At 44.8% G+C, this 19,149-nt stretch overlaps 1 protein-coding gene and 1 long non-coding RNA gene across 2 annotated transcripts; both read left to right on the top strand.

Moving 5' to 3' along the window:
• The first annotated feature begins 3,504 nt into the window (after positions 1 to 3,504).
• On the top strand, positions 3,505 to 4,718 carry LOC124651991. The gene is made up of 3 exons (XR_006987542.1): positions 3,505 to 3,577; positions 3,688 to 3,994; positions 4,461 to 4,718. It is a non-coding gene; the product is annotated as an uncharacterized LOC124651991 (long non-coding RNA).
• Positions 4,719 to 4,856: 138 nt separating this feature from the next.
• On the top strand, positions 4,857 to 6,409 carry LOC124657859. The gene is made up of 2 exons (XM_047196340.1): positions 4,857 to 4,996; positions 5,147 to 6,409. The coding sequence occupies exons 1-2, from the start codon at positions 4,913 to 4,915 to the stop codon at positions 5,450 to 5,452; spliced, it is 390 nt and encodes a 129-aa protein (XP_047052296.1). The 5' UTR covers positions 4,857 to 4,912; the 3' UTR covers positions 5,453 to 6,409.
• Positions 6,410 to 19,149: the final 12,740 nt, after the last annotated feature.

Genomic DNA, 19,149 nt, shown 5'->3' with positions numbered 1-19,149 from the left:
TAGTTGCCACTACACACTTCATCATTCAAAAACCAGTAAACCACTATATATCCGATATGACACACGAATCTGTGTACCAGCATGCTGTATTTTTGGTTCCTCCATATTTTTAGTTTTTGACTGCGGCTGTGCTGTATCCGGTCTGTGTATTCTCCTGTTTATAACTCTGTCTCGGCGCTGTCTCTATGTAGTACTTAAGGGCCCAAAAATCCATCTTCAGATTCTTTTATTTTTTTTATATTTGTTTGTACAAATTTAAATATTCATTATCCTTCTTGGATCTTAAACTTATATTGTTTTAATATGTAATAATTATACTTAAATTTCCATATATTTGTATTCCAAATTTTAAAGCTTACAGTCTGAAGTTATTGTAACTCTTAGCTACATAATTTCACTGAGATCTAGCAACTGCAGAGACAACAAAAATGCTATTGGAATGGAACAAGGATCTCATCAAACAAGCAGACCGATCTAGTAGAAGCACACCTCTTCACTTCGCGGCATCATGGGGGGAGCACGAGGTGATCAGCCTACTGCTTACCGCCGATCATTCCGCTGCTTATCAGGCTGACATCGACGGATCGTTCCCCATACACGTGGCGGCGTTTGCGAACAAAGTGAAGGCCGTCTCTGTCTTGCTCAAGGACCGCGAGGACAGCGCCGAGCTACGCGACGCCAACGGCAGAACCTTCCTCCATGTGGCCGTCCTCGAGGAGAGCCAGTCCGTGGTGACGTATGCTTCCAAGCTGCAGAGCCGGAAATTTGCGTCGTCAGTGATGAACATGCAGGACAAGGACGGCAACACCGCGCTTCACCTTGCGGTCAAGATGGGGAACCTTTGGATCTTCAACCCTCTCATGAAAAACCGAAAGGTCATGCTGAATCTGAGAAACAACAATGGCCAAACGCCGCTTGATCTTTCATGGACCATGATACCCGCAGGGGTGCATTACGGATTGGTAAGCATTAGTCGTATTCTACGATCAAAAAAAAAAAAGCATTAGTCGTATTCCCTTCGTTATATATAAGTTTTGTTGTGGGTTTAGTTTGAATTAAATTAAAACCACCATGAGAATTATATATGGGATGAAAGGAGTACTAACTAGGTTCATGCTTGTACAGTATATGCTCCTTAATTCTTTCGACTATGCTGATGGTTACGTTGCCACTGACATCATGTTCTCTTATAATTTCTGCAGAACCCAAGTATTATGATACATAAGTTACTACAGGATGCAGGCGCTAAGAACGGCACTTTCAGATGTGATCACTTCCATAAGAAACACATTGCTAAGCTAGACAAAGAAAACGAAGCAAAGAAGATCACCGAGTCCACGCAGACCATCGGCATCGCTTCCGTTCTGATTGCGACGGTCGCGTTCACGGCAGCCTTTGCCCTGCCCGGCGGCTACCGAGCCGACGATCACAAGAAGGGAGGCACACCGACACTTGCCGGGCACTATGCCTTCGACGTCTTCATTATCGCCAACACGCTGGCCTTCATCTGCGCCGGCCTATCCATCACAAGCCTCATGTACGCGGGGGTCACCTCCGTGGACATACGCACCCGCATGATCTCCTTCGTCATCTCGGTGACTCTCATGGCCGGCTCGGCGAGGAGCCTCGGCGCAGCCTTCGTGTTCGGGCTGTACGTGGTGCTTTCCCCGGTGGCGCGCGCGACAGCCATTGCGTCTTGCGCGATCACCGCTCTCGGGCTAGTCGATGCCGTTTGGGTCTTCTTGATGGTGGGCAATGTTGAGCTGATGCTGCTCAAGAGGCTTGGAGTTCGGGCATGGTGGAGGCTGCCACGGGCGGTTCTCGTCACGTCGATGTCGCTCTTCTGGCCCTACATTGTGATCGCCGGCGTGCTAGCGTTGTCTAAAATTAAGAAAGTGCATTGAATTGTAGTGAATTCGTGTATACGTGGTTTTTACTGCAATTTTTCTCAAGCGCCTTGTTTTATTTTTGTATTAATGACGATGGAAGTGAATAGAGGGAATAGCAGTTCACACCACATGTTGGTGCAAAAGTTGCACAAAACCACAACTTCCATTTTGTTTTGCACAGAACACCACTTTTTCATACAATTGTTGGCAGAGAACAGTACAATAGTACTAATTAGAGAGCCTAAGGGCATCTCCAACGCGGCGACCCATCCCGCGCTCGCGCGTACGGATTGGTCGAACCGGACAAAAACCCGGCCCAGCGCGTGGACCCATCCCTAAAATGGATGGCCGCGCCGTCCGGGATGACCCAAAGTCGTCCCAAATCTAGACCGCGTTTGAGTGGCCGCGGACTCCTATCGCTGGCCGCTCGCGTCCTCCCCTGGCCCGCCTGTCTACATCCCAAAACACACCCCCCTCGCACACATCTCCCACCGCTCCGCCGCCACCCCAGGACCGGCGATTTGGGAGCGCTGTCGACGCGGGCCACCATCATCGAGACGCTGGCAAGCGGTGCGGAAGCAATGAAGGAAATCCCAAAGAAAAAAAATGCCTAGAGCATTTGTATCGTTTTACATTTTTTTGAATAATACTTTGTCATTGAATATGTGGACAATAAACTTATGTAATAAATTTTGAGCATTTAAACTTATTTATTTATTTATTATGATTTTTATGCTTCGATTGAGTGAGGTGAGTGGCAAGAGAATGACGATTGAGGCTCTTATCTCCGTAGAAGGGAACAATAGGACATGACATCCTTGTTGGGGTTTGCGGGAGATAAAAAAATCATATAAATTGGCGGCAGCAGTCAGCCTGGGAGTCAGTGCAGCCAGCTGTTGCCTGCATCATCGTAGCATGCCGCCATAGCTGGTGGTGGCACCCTGCCACATCAGCTTGCCGCCGTCGGCTATAGCGGCAGGGCCTACCACCTGACGACACTGTTAACGGCAACACGGGCTGCCCAACGTGCCGCCACGGCTAACGGCGGCAACCTCCACGTGTCGCCTAGCCAGCGTGTCGCCACTGTACTTTTGGCATTTACACTGGTCTTTTCTGGCATTTTACTGGGCAGGTGGGAGCACAGACGGGTCGGTCGCATTGAGTAGAGGCTGAGCGTGACTTAGAGGTGGGCTCTAATTTGTTAATGGCCTATTAGGCGGAGGCGGCGATTTGGCTCGTACGACCAGATGATCATACTATCTGGTCCGTCCATGTGTGCCTCGCGATTGGCGCGGTGAGGAATTAGGACTGGTCGGCCGTGGGGAGAAAATGGTGAATACGCAGTTCGAGCTCGCACTGTTCCGGTGTACGTAGGGGCATTTATTGATGGGCAGGCGATCCTCCGTTGGCTAGTTGACGGGGTAATTCTTGAGCCGCCCGAAGTGGAAATATGATGAAATCTTGTACTGCCGGTCCAAGATTTTCTCCACCTCATCCGATATGATTAGCAGCAGGCTGCGCAGCTAGCGAGGATCCGGCCTGGAAAAAATCTGGAGGCGACGGCGCACCTAGTAAGATCTGGGCGGCCTAGGAGGCGGCGGCGCTGGCAAAGCACCGCTGGCGAAGCACCGCCGGCGATAGCTGCAGGCGGGCGGCGACATGGAATTCCCTCTAGGACAGGTCGAAAGGTTAGTCCGTCGATTCGCCCCTGTTGTTCGTCCGATTTGGCTGGGGTTTCTGGATCTGGCGCTTTTCAGTAAAACTGTCTGAACCCCCGGATACATTTGACTCCGTGCAGGTTGTATTTCGGCGGCTCGTCGGAGCTTGCTGGCATCATGGACCCGGGGTACAGAGTGCGTGTTGAGGACGAAGGGGCGGTCAGCGTGGTGGCGGCGGCGCACGATGCCCGCGGAGACGACGAAGCAGACAGCGTCGCAGCACGGAAGCAAATGCATGTACAGGGGGCGTAGCTTGAGGAGAGCGCGGGGGAAGTCGGGGAAGAAACGAGAGCGGCTGCGTCCATGCATTCAGGGGGCACCATGAATGGGAAGAGGAAGAGTGTTGGGGGTGTTGGCCCGTCGGAATCAGAGCAGTCTACTCTGAAGGTGAATCCAGAAGCGCCCGGGTGGATCAAGTGGTGAGGTCCCCTGTTTTGTTTCCTCCTTGCCTTATCATGATTTTGGTACTGACCGCATATGATTTCCTAGTGTGATAATTGACTGCTCAGTGAGGTGTGCCAGAGATAGAAAATTTGTTAGCTGATTTTGTTTTCATGAACTGCATGTGTTTATGCCTCGGTATTCAAGTTCATGCCACAGCCAAAAAACCCCTATCAGTATTTTTTATTCTGATGATGATCATAATTTTGGTTGTGCTTTTCATCAAACCCTGTTTAGACATGGCGAGAAGTAACCAACACTAAAAATAGGTCGTTCCATTGTGAGATGGTAGGTGAAAACATAAACCCATCCAAATCTGAGTGCACCAATTTTTTTGAATTTTTTTGTGAGTAGTAAGAATCGTGGGTGCACTGTAGATTTTCTGACAAAACCATGAACACATGGCCTGTAGGGTGCGAGTTGGTGCACATGCAACCGAACGGAGTCCCTGCCCTAACCGGGTTAGTACGCTGGAGAAGATGATAAGAAGTTACCCTGAGAGACGAGGAGATCATGTCCTCGAGCCATCGTTGGGCATGACATTTGATTCGCTCGGCGAAGCATATGATTTCTACAACCTCTATTCGTGGGAACACGGTTTCGACGTTAGGTATGGAAAAAGCAGGCTGAACCCGCAGAGGACGAAGACAATGCAAGAAATGGTCTGCGGCTGTTCTGTAAGCAAACCCAACCACTCGCAGTACATGTTGTGTAAAAAAAAGAACACTTCAGGGGAGCTCTAAATTTTTATGTTGTACATGTTGGCATTTTTTTTTATAGGGGAAGCCTGAAGGTGAGAACACACGATCATGCCGATGTGAGTGCCCAGCGCTCATACGCTTGCTTGTGCCGCCTGGTTGCGCAATGAACTTGTTTGTGAGGCACTACATGCGTCTGCAGCATGACCGCGAGAAGGACGAAGGATACCAGAAAAAGCGAACAAAAGTGGTGAGATATAATGTTTGTTAGTTTCATTTGTGGAAACTAATTGCAGGAAAAACGTTTGCGCGGATATATTTTTGCATTGAATACTTGTTTTTGCAGAGCTGTATGGAGGCTATGATCTAAAAACCTCTGTTGTTCTGCTTTTCGTGACAGGCTAGCGCAGTTTTGCATGCCAATTTGTCGATAGAGGAACATGCAAGCAAGGTGTACACCCGAGCCATGTTCGAGCAGTTTGGGCATAATTTGTACTTGGCGGGGGCTTACCGCATTGAGGAGGTTGTGAAAGATCAGTTGTACTTGGCAAAGCACACGAAAGCCCACAAGAGAGAGAAATGGAGCCGTGTCGAATTTCAGGTGAAGATTATTGATGGCGGTGAATTTTTCGATTGTGAATGTGGCCTTTTTGAGCTCATGGGAATTGTTTGCGGCCATAGTATCAAGGTAAAGTCGGGAAGATGAAATTATGTACTTGATGATTTGGGGCATGTGTGTGTGTCCAATTTTTTTCCGCCCATTTCGTATAACTACTCCTTTTTTTTGCAAATGTTATGGACTACCTGGGGGTGGAGGAAATTACCAAAGCGGCACATCATGAAGAGGTGGACAAGGGATGCAAGGGATGTACTGCCAGGGCACCTTGAGGTATACCAGAACGACCACGCCTCTAGCAGATCTTTCACGTGCAGACATTCTTTGCTGTACAGAAAAGCACTGGAGCTCGTCAGGCTAGGTGATGCAAGTGCCGAGGCATACGAGAAGCTTAACAGTTTGTTTGAAAGCAACCTACTGATAATGGCACCGTTCGATAGTATGAGGGATGGGCTTGGGTTAGAGGATAGGCCGGCAGAGCAACCCGATGAAGTTGGATCAGAAAGAGTGATGTTGGACGACGGCTTAATTCTAGCTGGGGAGCCGAATCTTCTACAAGGGTTGGGAGCCCCAATAAAAAATCGCGGGGCTGGGAGGCCAACCACAAGCAGAGACAGGGCTCCTTACGAGGGGGCCGGTGGACTGAGCAAGCGCACGCGTTTCTGCACAATTTGCAGGTGTAGCGGGCATAAGAGGACGACATGCCCCCCAGCGGGGAGACGCTCCGAAGCAGCCGCGGAAAGTGGCGAAGTGCACGAGGTGTGGGTTGCCTGGTCATCGTAGGACGACTTGCGCAAAACAAGTTGGCGCATTGCTTTCGGGAAGGCGATATGATTTCACATACAAGAAAGAATGCCCTCCATCCCTTCCCCATCGATGCCCAGATGTTCGGTGAAAGAGCTGCCTCGTTTGTTAACGAAATTTTCATTTGGTACTCATGGATGATCCTAAATATTAGTTGGATTTTTATTGTAAAAGATGTTTAACGATAGACTTGGGTGCAGCTGGTTGTCAGTTAGTAATCCAGTCTGACCTGATGTCCTGTTACCGGCCTGACCGAATTCTTTCCAATATTGTTTGTTTCTCTTGATTTTTTATGTTCGTGACGCACGTACTGATCAAAAAATAGAGGAAGTCCCTAGATGTTTGGTAGAGGTAGAGAAGAAAAACCGAGTCTGATTTCAAAAGGATGTTTTGAGAACCTGTATGTGGTTATTTCTAGCCTCTGACATTTTCAGTACGGGTATGGAGGCAGTTTAGTTGTATTGAAAAAATAGAAAGCTGAAAATTGCATTCAATGCCTGTATGGGGTGGGCCGAGGACTGTGTGTCACAGGTTCAGGTCCTGGGATTCAGATTTTGAATCTTGAAATCCAGTGGAGGGAAAGGGGAGCTGTGTCTGGTCCAAGACTTACCGGCACGGGACAGGAAATTGCTCCGAAATCTTGTTCCGTTTAGTCAGTGTCGTGTGTGTGGTCCAAGACCGCTTCCCTGGGGTGGGCCCGAACCAGTTGAATACATCACTTACCAAGAGAGATACGGGGCTGCTATACCTAGGCGTGCGTTCATCCCTAGGAATCTGGACGGTCCAGATAGTGCGATCATCTGGACGTACGACCCGAAGCTGATTTCCGCCTATTAGGCATCCTAATTAGTACTATTGTGTTCTCTACAAAGAATTACATGAAAAAGTGGTGTTTTGCGCAAAAGAAAACTGAAGTTGTGGTTTTGTGCAACTTTAGCCCCAACATGTGGTGTAAAGTGCTATTCCCTCAAGTGAATACAACTCTCGGTGGGAGCAAAATAAAACCCTAGGAAATTGATTCAAAGTTTCATGATCCAAATCACATTGCTTTTGGGAGAAACATACAAAAACTATGTGGGCTACATACTTTTTCTTTAGAAAAAACTTGAGGTGATTTAATATGAAGACAAGACAAGTGTACTTAATGATACAACATAAAGATAAGAAGTGAACCAAGCTTAGTTGGTTAAACAAGTAAATGTATAATCTAGCCACCCAGGTTTAAGTTCTCATAAATTTATGTTCTTACTATTTCGAAAACAGAATCGTTGTAGGAGCTTTCCCTAGTGCATTCCTTTAAAAAAAAATAGTAGTACTACATAAAAGTTTGAAATATGTCAAGTAAATGTAATAGGTGTGTTTGTGTCCGTTGTAACAGGTTAGGTTAACTTGGTGATCAAGATAGATAGCCATGGTCTGTTAGGATTCGTTCTTATCTTAGCAAACATTACATTAAGTAGTGTAACCAAATCAAATGTTAAAGGCTATTAAAACACCTCTTTTCTTGGTAGCCTAGTTCCCAGAGCTGCCCATAATTCATCGCATAAGGCAGAACTTGAACCAAGGTTATACACAAATCATTTTATCGCGGCAACAATCTCAGACTATACTATCGCAACATCTCCAGAGGCACATGGCGAAGACTAACCATATAACTGAAGTTTTACAATTTGGAAACATATCCAAGACAATGTTAATAATTTTTTATCTGGGATAATTTGCTTTGAATTCACTAGAGCTACTGAAGGCACTTGATCCTTGGTCTATCATTTGGCTAAAAAGATCCATGTGTACATTGTCTTCGTTATCCGAATAGATCCGATTTGTGAGTCTTACCAAAGTATTTTCATGTTCATAATAATCTTCTTCCTTAAAATGGGAAGTATTCTGAAGTTTAAGTGATGTGTCGTAGTTAATTCCCCTTGATGTGGGCATTACCCTTCGGGTACCCGACATTGGCCTACCTCCCCCAACCCAACAAAGGGCTCATGAGATTTGTCATGAGCCAAGGACGGCCTATACGATGGCTGCAGCGGAGAAGACATGAAAGAAGACGGATTCTTAATGGACAAGGCAAGGAAACGTCGATAAAGGAAAGATAGATTAGATATTGATGTAATCTAGTCGGGTTCGGACAGGACTCTTGGGACCTAACCTCCTATATAAAACTCAGGAGGGGGGCTGCCGAACGGGACACTTATGCAATCAACATCACCTAGCACACACCAACCCTAGAAACTTTGCCTTCCGGCGAGTTCTTCACAACGCAGTCTATAGGCTGCCCCATTGTAATACTTTTTTATCGATAAATCAAGATCAAACAAGCAGGAGTAACGGTTTTACCTCACCGAGGGCTCGAAACCTGGGTAAATCTCGCCTTCTGTATGTTTGGTATCCGATGTCTCGTGTTAACCTGCAGGATTCCGTCAACCATAAGGCCCTCATGGTGGGCATTGCCGAGGATCTCCCTCGACAATTGGCGCCGTCAGTGGGAACCTTGCTGGTACAAGGCACTTCATCGGCTATTCCGATCGTGTAGGCTGCACCCTCGCCGTAATCACCACCACCATTGGCTCCATCATCGCCGATCTCAGTGAACTCGATCCGCTTCTGGTCCTTCGAGTTCACTCCTCATGCCGACGCGTCGCGTTCGGCCACCTTGGGCCTGCACGGCGGGATGGACATGACGTTCAGGAGCGTCCGCTTCCGCGTCAACTCTGGAGGAGTTCTTCGGCTCCCGGACCCGATCACTTCGGGTGCTGCAACAGCCGCGACTTCATCGACTGTTGCGTCCATTGCTTCATCGTCAGCCACGACCGATCTATCGGCTGCACCAGCGTCGATTCTGACATCTTCATCGCCGTCCTCATCACGCCGGACCATGTCCACCATGTATGTTGGGTCTGATGGCTCTGATTCATCGGATCTGACATCATACTACTGCTTCGACTGCGACATCAGGCACGAGCTCGTCTCGGACGCCCCTCCCTTTGTGTGCGGTATTGAGTACTCCTCCGACAAAGAAACTATCGACAAGCGTAACATCTCTCTAGCCGGTGCCCAACTGGCGTAGTACCAGGTCTGCGTTACCTTTGGATCGAAGGAAGAAACCGGAATTTCTACGGCCGACAACATTGCACGCGCTGGGAACGATCATCAGCAGGATGGACATGCTACCGATAGCAATGCTAACACCACCATCTTAGTCTCCCAAATGGAGTGGGATGCAGCGCAAATGTGCGTTCGACTAGTCAAAGAACAATCAGAGCTCAACTGATGTCGACTGGCGGCTAATCTGTCGAAGTCCATCACCAAATTGATGGAAACTACTAACAGCTGGGCTGATGGCGAAGACCGCATGCGAAAACCACGGCCGCTTAACAGCGACCGTGAGAGCAATCGAAGGCGTTCGAATAGCCTCGGGAGCAGGCAGGAGCACCAAAAAAAGAAGAGATTTCAACTACGAAGCTACTGATTGCACCAGCGGGACTACCATCAGTCACGCTGATCGGCACAATGATCAGTATGGTGAGCGATATAGTGAACGTCAGGCTCATAGCCGCAACGGACCGGGGATTAGTCGACAAAATCACTTTCCTCGGGTGCCCGACCTGCCGGCCATGGAGCAGTTAAACGCTCCCTGTTATTTGCACGCCTACATTGATCCAAAGGATAACGTTAAGAAAGAATCTCACTTTCTCAAGGACTGCCGACAATTCCTCGAGATTGAGAAGTTCTGTGAAGCATTGATATCCTTCCCTGATGCACAAGCGCACCCAACAATACAGGGTACAGCCGCCTCCAGTCAGCCGCTCGAGCTGCAGTCCCAACAGGACCATCATTGCATCCCAGTCGAAGTTTTTTCCTATACCACGAGGACATGTGAACATGATCCACAAGGCCAACTTCTCTAAAACAGGAGGTAAAACTTGTAGAGGTATCCATGTCAAGCGTACCCGAATACATCGACCGGTCAGAGCAGAGTATCTTATTCAGTAGGGCCATGGTCTAACCCAGATTATTCATGTAGATGGCATGGGTAGAAGTGTGGGGCATGCAATGGTGCACCCATGTGTCAAGTGTGGCCTCACCCTAGCATCCCCAGCTACTTGATTTGCCCAAAAGGTGCATGTTTTGACCTAAAACCCTATATTTGGGATGTCTTGGTGCAACTTATCATGGTCTACCCTAGATTATTCATTTAGATGGCATGTGTAGCAATGTGGAGAATGCAATGATGCACCCATGTGACAAATGTGGCCTCACCCTAGCATCCCCAGCTATTTTATTTGCCTAAAAAGTGCATGTTCTGGCCTAAAACCCTATATTAGGGGTGTCTGGGTGCAACTCACCATGGTCTACCCCAGATTATTCATGTAGATGGCATGGGTAGCAGTGTGGGCATGCAATGATGCACTCATGTGACAAGTGTGGCCTCACCCTAGCATCCCCAGCTACTTGATTTTTCCAAAAAAGTGCATGTTCTGGCCTAAAACCCTATATTTGGGGTGTCTTGATGCAACTTATCATGGTCTACCCCAGATTATTCATGTAGATGACATGGGTAGCAGTGTGGGGCATGCAATGGTGCACTCATGTGAAAAGTGTGGCTTCTTCCTAGCAACCCCAGCTACTTGATTTGTCCAAAAAGTGCAAGTTATGGCCTAAAACCCTATATTTGGGGTGTCTGGGTGCAACTTACCATGGTCTACCCCAGATTATTTATGTAGATGGCATGGGTAGCAGTGTGAGGTATGCAATGGTGCACCCATGTGCCAAGTGTGGCCTCCCCCTGACATCCCCAGCTACTTGATTCTGGCCTAAAACACTCTATTTTTGCCTTTTTAATATAAAAAATGGGAAAAAATATATTAAACAAAGTCTGCCTTGCCTGGACGATGATCTGGCCCACGAATCGATTTTCCGGCAAAAAACGATCAAGCCCACCCACCCAACATATTAGTTAACAACTTTAATTGTGAAGGGTGTAATTAGCGGCAACACGTACTACCCATCATGGGTAACCCATCCCCCCACGAACTATATCATCGTCGTCTCTTCATACCGTTTCTTATCAGCAACGTGTGGGCGGCCGGCCAAGCAACATCTTTCACGTGTTCATCTAAGAGAAATAGTGTTGATCGTCGACATCAATCCTTTGCCATGGATCAGGTATGTCAAGACTTTCACCTGTCATAATATTATTTGACTTGTCCTCGAGATAGATCACAAATAGGGTTTGAGAGGCCGCCATTGGAATAGACCAGATCAGTACATCCAAAATCTCATTGGCTAGAGTCGGCGCTTCATACTTATTAGTTGATACTTAACAGATTCTTGTTCTCCGAAAACCCCTTTCGGGTAGATCATAAACACAAGTATAATGTCCTTAGGCCGCCTTGTCCTTATTGTGTAATCTACCGCTATAATAAACTATGGTTAGATGATCCAAGGCAGATTAACGGTTAGGTAAATAATCAATTGTCCCCTTCTTATTTTATCACAAAGATTTGCACTAATCGCCACGAGTTAGATCTCTAGATCCGGGATGCTCGAGTACTCCACACAAGAACTCATTTGTTATATGCGTTATACACTTTGATAGGTGGCACAACGTATTAGCCCACGGCGTTGCGGTGCTGCTGTGAGGAAGAATAAAAAGCATATCGTAAGAGGTACAAAAATTTACTACACTCTTGTTTTCCAAGGAAATTGTAATATTCTGGCTTACGTACATAATTTTGTATGAAGGTCCTAAGAGTGATGGTGAGGATTTTGAAGGTTTCATCAGGTATGCCAATCGCGTAAGAATGGATGATGCACAATTTGCTACATTGAAACAGTTAGTTCACAAGCACATGCCAAGAAAGCCACCGTATGTCTGCACGATAAAAAAAAATCAAACATCGTGGAGAATAAAGCAAAAAATGGTAAGCGCTGGATTACACACCAATTTTTTTCACAATTTCCTAACATAGCTGATTGAATTCTCTAATTGATTGTAATATTATATGTAGTACTTCTCGAGGGGCTTCACACTAAAACATATTGCTAGTCATATAAAGCTACCAGAAGAAATAGAAGTTTATTCAACGAATATTACAATTGGAACAGTTAAGATGGTGATGAGCAAGTCAGATGTTAATGAAAAAGGCAAAGGAGATAACATGATAACAATAAACTGGATGGAGGTTGTGAAGAAGACTAATATCAGAGTTAAAAACGTGTTTGTGTTATAGTTCCGTGGTAGCCGCGCTGGTGGTCTCAAGCTTCTAGTTGATATTCTTTGAAATCAACAAATGCATTACCTTTTTTACAATTAGCTTATTTGTCAAGGTTGGAAGTCATGCTGAGACATTTTGATGTTTGTTGCAAACTTTACTCAAGGTTTATATCGTACTTTTTTCAAATTATTAATGAATATCATTAGTGGTTCAAATTTTAAGTTTGTTGAAATTATATTCCCCTCTAACCACAAAAGAATGTCGTGAAATGACCTTGCTCTCCGTCCATCGCCTCTCATTCTGACTATCAAACGCCGTGAAATAACCTTTCTCTCCGTCTATCGCCTCTCATTCCGATTATGCAAAAATGTGTACCTTGATTGTACTAATTAAGGTAACACCATTAATTATTGATCCCCGTAACTGAATACACCTCCAAACTATCAAACCCCAACCTTCCCCACTAATTAAGGTAACGACATTATTTAGGGAAACAAATTGTGTCACGTTGATATCGATCTCCCACGAATTAAGGTAACAAGATTATTTGTCGATGCCCTTTTAAACTACAGCTCCTATCCATCATGCTCAACCTTTTGCACACTTCTACCTATATAATCGCCTCATCTAACCTCATCGTCTCTCATCGAAGCCAGGACGGGAAGAGCGGCGTTAGCGATGTTCCATTCCGGGGAGATTCTTCGGACCTCGTCGCGCCCACACGTTTTGTTACATTGGAAGATCATGTAAGTCATACGCAACTCATCTCGTGTTATCTATATATAATATCAGATCTAATCTGGTCAAGTACAAACTCATCTCTTCCAATTGCTCGATGCCCTGTTTTCTCTAACGGTGACCGATGCCCTAACCATGTTAGGACTAAAAGGTGTTACATCTTTTTTTTATTCAACTAGGTGGCATCGTTTGCTCGTGTTCGTCATGTTCATGCTGCTCTTAAGTTGCACAAAAATCTGAATATAAGAGGTCCAAAATTACCTCCCATTTATATCTTCCATGCGATTCTATTGTTGGCCCTGATGTATCAGAATGTGTCTTTGACACATGGGCACTAGTGCTTCCTCCAATTTCAGATTTTTGACAATTTTAAAATATCACACTTCTATGTTTCTAAAAATTATAGTGTTAAATATACGGATATGTATATACAGTATAGAAGTGTGAGGTTTTGAAATTTTTAAAAATCTGAAAGTGGAGGGAGCACTGTTGGCCATGTGCACCAAATCCCTATCCCTGATGTATTTAATATTTACGCATGTCCTAGAATAAAGTGCGAGCATGAGTTCGAGATGTTTGTTGACTATTGATACGTCTCCGACGTATCGATAATTTCTTATGTTCTATGCCATATTATTGATGATACCTACATGTTTTATGCACACTTTATGTCATATTCGTGCATTTTCTGGAACTAACCTATTAACAAGATGCCGAAGTGCCGTTCTGTCGTTTCTCGCTGTTTTTGGTTTCAGAAATCCTAGTAACGAAATATTCTCGGAATTGGACGAAATTAAAGCCCGGGGGCCTATTTTCTCACGAAGCTTCCAGAAGTCCGAAGGAGAGACGAAGAGGGGCCACGGAGGGGCCACACTATAGGGCGGCGCGGCCCCCCCTTGGCCGCGCGGCCCCGTGGTGTGGGGCCCCCGTGCCGCCTCTTGACCTGCCCTTCCGCCTATAAAAAGCCTCCGTGACGAAACCCCCGCACCGAGAGCCACGATACGGAAAACCTTCCAGAGACGCCGCCGCCGCCGATCCCATCTCGGGGGATCCAGGAGATCGCCTCCGGCACCCCGCCGGAGAGGGGAATCATCTCCCGGAGGACTCTACACCGCCATGGTCGCCTCCGGAGTGATGAGTGAGTAGTCTACCCCCGGACTATGGGTCCATAGCAGTAGCTAGATGGTTGTCTTCTCCTCATTGTGCTTCATTGTTGGATCTTGTGAGCTGCCTAACATGATCAAGATCATCTATCTGTAATTCTATATGTTGTGTTTGTCGGGATCCGATGGATAGAGAATACTATGTCATGTTAATTATCAAGTTATTACATATATGTGTTGTTTATGATCTTGCATGCTCTCCGTTTCTAGTAGAGGCTCTGGCCAAGTTTTTACTTTTAACTCCAAGAGGGAGTACTTATGCTCGATAGTGGGTTCATGCCTCGCATTGACACCGGGACGAGTGATGAAAAGTTCTAAGGTTGTGTTGTGTCGTTGCCACTAGGGATAAAACATTGGCGCTATGTCCGAGGATGTAGTTGTTGATTACATTACGCACCATACTTAATGCAATTGTCTCGTTGTTAGCAACTTAATACTGGAGGGGGTTCGGATGATAACCTCGAAGGTGGACTTTTTAGGCATAGATGCAGCTTGGATGGCGGTCTATGTACTTTGTCGTAATGCCCAATTAAATCTCACTATACTTATCATGTCATGTATGTGCATTGTTATGCCCTCTCTATTTGTCAATTGCCCGACCGTAATTTGTTCACCCAACATGCTTTTATCTTATGGGAGAGACACCTCTAGTGAACTGTGGACCCCGGTCCATTCTTTTAATACTCGAAATACAAATCTGCTGCAATACTTGTTTTTACTATTTTCTCTGCAAACAATCATCTTCCACACAATACGGTTAATCCTTTGTTACAAGCAAGCCGGTGAGATTGACAACCTCACCGTTTCGTTGGGGCAAAGTAGTTTGGTTGTGTTGTGCAGGTTCCACGTTGGCGCCGGAATCTCCGGTGTTGCGCCGCACTACATCCCGCCGCCATCAACCTTCAACGTGCTTCTTGGCTCCTCCTGGTTCGATAAACCTTGGTTTCTTTTCGAGGGAAAACTTGCTGCTGTGCGCATCATACCTTCCTCTTGGGGTTGCCCAACGAACGTGTGAAATACACGCCATCAAGCTCTTTTTCCGGCGCCGTTGCCGGGGAGATCAAGACACGCTGCAAGGGGAGTCTCCACTTCTCAATCTCTTTACTTTGTTTTTGTCTTGCTTTATTTTATTTACTACTTTGTTTGCTGCATTATATCAAAACACAAAAAAAATTAGTTGCTAGCTTTACTTTATTTACTGTCTTGTTTTCTATATCAAAAACACACAAAAAATTAGTTACCTGCATTTACTTTACTTATTTCATCATGTTTCCTTTTAATTTTACCGCAAAGAACATACCGGTAGGACAAGGGTCTATAGTTGGGAGGAACAATATAGAAGAATTTTTCACCCATGTTAGTACCGTTGAAAATTTTGAAGATAGACACTTGGTAGACCTTGCTCCCACTTATGAAATTGCTGCTGCTGCTTTAGTTCGCTTGTTGGAAACTAAATTTGTTAATCTCAATCCTATAATCCAACACATGTTTCTTACACTTGGTGATTTGGAAGAGGGGGAAAAGAAAGATTTTGTTTTAGAAACCCTTCTTAGAGAATTTGGTGGTCTAGCAAGAGAAGCTAGGAAGGTCTTTGCTAAATTTAATATGCTTGGTTCTCATACTAATTTTGTTAGTCTCCTTGAAAAGATGGACATGGATAGAATAAGATACACTAATAATATTAATGAAGGTGGGGAGATCAAAGCACCCATACCATATAAAGTCCTAGCTATGAATGATGCACTAGAACATAACTATGCTTGGCTTGTTCCTGAAAATTTGTTCGATGAGAGTAGCAAGCCCAAGACTAATGAAAAGGGAGACGCTGAAACTTATGTATCCAATATACTATGCATGGTTGAGAAAACTCCAAACCCCGCTGTAGGTGCACCACCCTTCGATAACACTTGAGTTACACTTTCGCGCCTAGCCGAAAGGCGTTAAAGAAAAGCGCTTATGGGAGACAACCCATGTTTTTACTACAGTATTTTTGTTTTATATTTGTGTCTTGGAAGTTGTTTACTACTGTAGCAACCTCTCCTTATCTTAGTTTTATGTTTTGTTGTGCCAAGTAAAGTCTTTGATAGAAAAGTAAGTACTAGATTTGGATTACTGCGCAGTTCCAGAATTCTTTGCTCGTCACGAATCTGGGTCTATCTCCCCGTAGGTAGCTCAGAAAATTACGCCAATTTACGAGCATGATCCTCAGATATGTACGCAACTTTCATTCAATTTGAGCATTTTCGTTTGAGCAAGTCTGGTGGCCTAATAAAATCCATCTTTACGGACTGTTCTGTTTTGACAGATTCTGTCTTTTATTTCACATTGCCTCTTTTGCTATGTTGGATGAATTTCTTTGATCCATTAATGTCCAAGTAGCTTTATGCAATGTCCAGAAGTGTTAAGAATGATTGTGTCACCTCTGAACATGTGAATTTTTATTATGCACTAACCCTCTAATGAGTTGTTTCGAGTTTGGTGTGGAGGAAGTTTTCAAGGGTCAAGAGAGGAGTATGATGCAATATGATCAAGGAGAGTGAAAGCTCTAAGCTTGGGGATGCCCCGGTGGTTCACTCCTGCATATATTAAGAAGACTCAAGCGTCTAAGCTTGGGGATGCCCAAGGCATCCCCTTCTTCATCAACAACATTATCGGGTTCCTCCCCCGAAACTATATTTTTATTCGGCCACATCTTATGTACTTTGCTTGGAGCGTCGGTTTGTTTTTGTTTTTTGTTTTGTTTGAATAAAATGGATCCTAGCATTCACTTTGTGGGAGAGAGACACGCTCCGTTGTTGCATATGGACAAATATGTCCTTAGGTTCTACTCATAGTATTCATGGCGAAGTTTCTTCTTCGTTAAATTGTTATATGGTTGGAATTGGAAAATGCTACATGTAGTAACTCTAAAATGTCTTGGATAATTTGATACTTGGCAATTGTTGTGCTCATGTTTAAGCTCTTGCATCATATACTTTGCACCCATTAATGAAGAAATACTTAGAGCTTGCTAATTTGGTTTGCATATTTGGTTTCTCTAGAGTCTAGATAACATCTAGTATTGAGTTTTGAACAACAAGGAAGACGGTATGGAGTCTTATAATGTTTACCATATGTCTTTTATGTGAGTTTTGCTGTACCCTTCATCCTTGTGTTTGTTTCAAATAACCTTGCTAGCCTAAACCTTGTATCGAGAGGGAATACTTCTCATGCATCCAAAATACTTGAGCCAACCACTATGCCATTTGTGTCCACCATACCTACCTACTACATGGTATTTATCCGCCATTCCAAAGTAAATTGCTTGAGTGCTACCTTTAAAATTCCATCATTCACCTTTGCAATATATAGCTCATAGGACAAATAGCTTAAAAACTATTGTGGTATTGAATATGTACTTATGCACTTTATCTCTTATTAAGTTGCTTGTTGAGCGATAACCATGTTTCGGGGACGCCATCAACTATTCTTTGTTGGATATCATGTGAGTTGCTATGCATGTCCGTCTTGTCCGAAGCAAGAGAGATCTACCACCTTCATGGTTGGAGCATGCATGTTGTTAGAGAAGAACTTTGGGCCGCTAACTAAAGCCATGATTCATGGTGGAAGTTTCAGTTTGGACATATATCCTCAATCTCATATGAGAATAATAATTGTTGCCACATGCTTATGCATTAAAGAGGAGTCCATTATCTCGTTGTCCATGTTGTCCCGGTATGGATGTCTAAGTTGAGAATAATCAAAAGCGAGAAATCCAAAATGCGAGCTTTCTCCTTAGACCTTTGTACAGGCGGCATGGAGGTACCCCATTGTGACACTTGGTCAAAACATGTGCATTGCAAAGATCCGGTAGTCCAAGTTAATTAGGACAAGGTGCGGGCACTATTAGCATACTATGCATGAGACTTGCAACTTGTAAGATATAACTTTCATAACTCATATGCTTTATTACTACCGTTGACAAAATTGTTTCATGTTTTCAAAATAAAAGCTCTAGCACAAATATAGCAATCGATGCTTTCCTCTTTGAAGGACCATTCTCTTTACTTTTATGTTGAGTCAGCTTCACCTATTTCTCTCCACCTCAAGAAGCAAACACTTGTGTGAACCGTGCATTGATTCCTACATACTTGCATATTGTACTTGTTATATTACTCTATGTTGACTATTATCCATGAGATATACATGTTACAAGTTGAAAGCAACCGCTGAAACTTAATCTTCCTTTGTGTTGCTTCAATACCTTTACTTTGATTTATTGCTTTATGAGTTAACTCTTATGCAAGACTTATTAATGCTTGTCTTGAAGTACTATTCATGAAAAGTCTTTGCTTTATGATTCACCTGTTTACTCATGTCATCACCATTGTTTTGATCGCTGCATCCACTACATATGTTTACAAATAGTATGATCAAGGTTATGATGGCATATCACTTCAGAAATTATCTTTGTTATCGTTTTACCTCGCTCGGGACGAGCAGAACTAAGCTTGGGGATGCTTGATACGTCTCCGACGTATCGATAATTTCTTATGTTCTATGCCATATTATTGATGATACCTACATGTTTTATGCACACTTTATGTCATATTCGTGCATTTTACGGAACCGACCTATTAACAAGATGCCGAAGTGCCGATTCGTTGTTTTCTGCTGTTTTTGGTTTCGGAAATCCTAGTAACGAAATATTCTCGGAATTGGACGAAATTAAAGCCCAGGGGCCTATTTTCTCACGAAGCTTCCGAAGTCCGAAGGAGAGACGAAGAGGGGCCACGGAGGGGCCACACTATAGGGCGGCGCGGCCCCCCTTGGCCGCGCGGCCCTGTGGTGTGGGGCCCCCGTGCCGCCTCTTGACCTG

The sequence above is a fragment of the Lolium rigidum genome, chromosome 5, assembly GCF_022539505.1.
Source record: "Lolium rigidum isolate FL_2022 chromosome 5, APGP_CSIRO_Lrig_0.1, whole genome shotgun sequence".
In the NCBI taxonomy this organism is placed as follows: Eukaryota; Viridiplantae; Streptophyta; class Magnoliopsida; order Poales; family Poaceae; genus Lolium; species Lolium rigidum.
This window is presented reverse-complemented; position numbering and strand designations above follow the sequence as displayed.

Bases quoted from the DNA above. Each gene is read 5' to 3' on its own strand.
- LOC124657859 (XM_047196340.1), top strand. From the start codon at position 4,913: ATGAACTTGTTTGTGAGGCACTACATGCGTCTGCAGCATGACCGCGAG. The intron at 4,997-5,146 runs GTGAGATATAAT...TTTTCGTGACAG, and splicing joins AGAAAAAGCGAACAAAAGTG to GCTAGCGCAGTTTTGCATGC.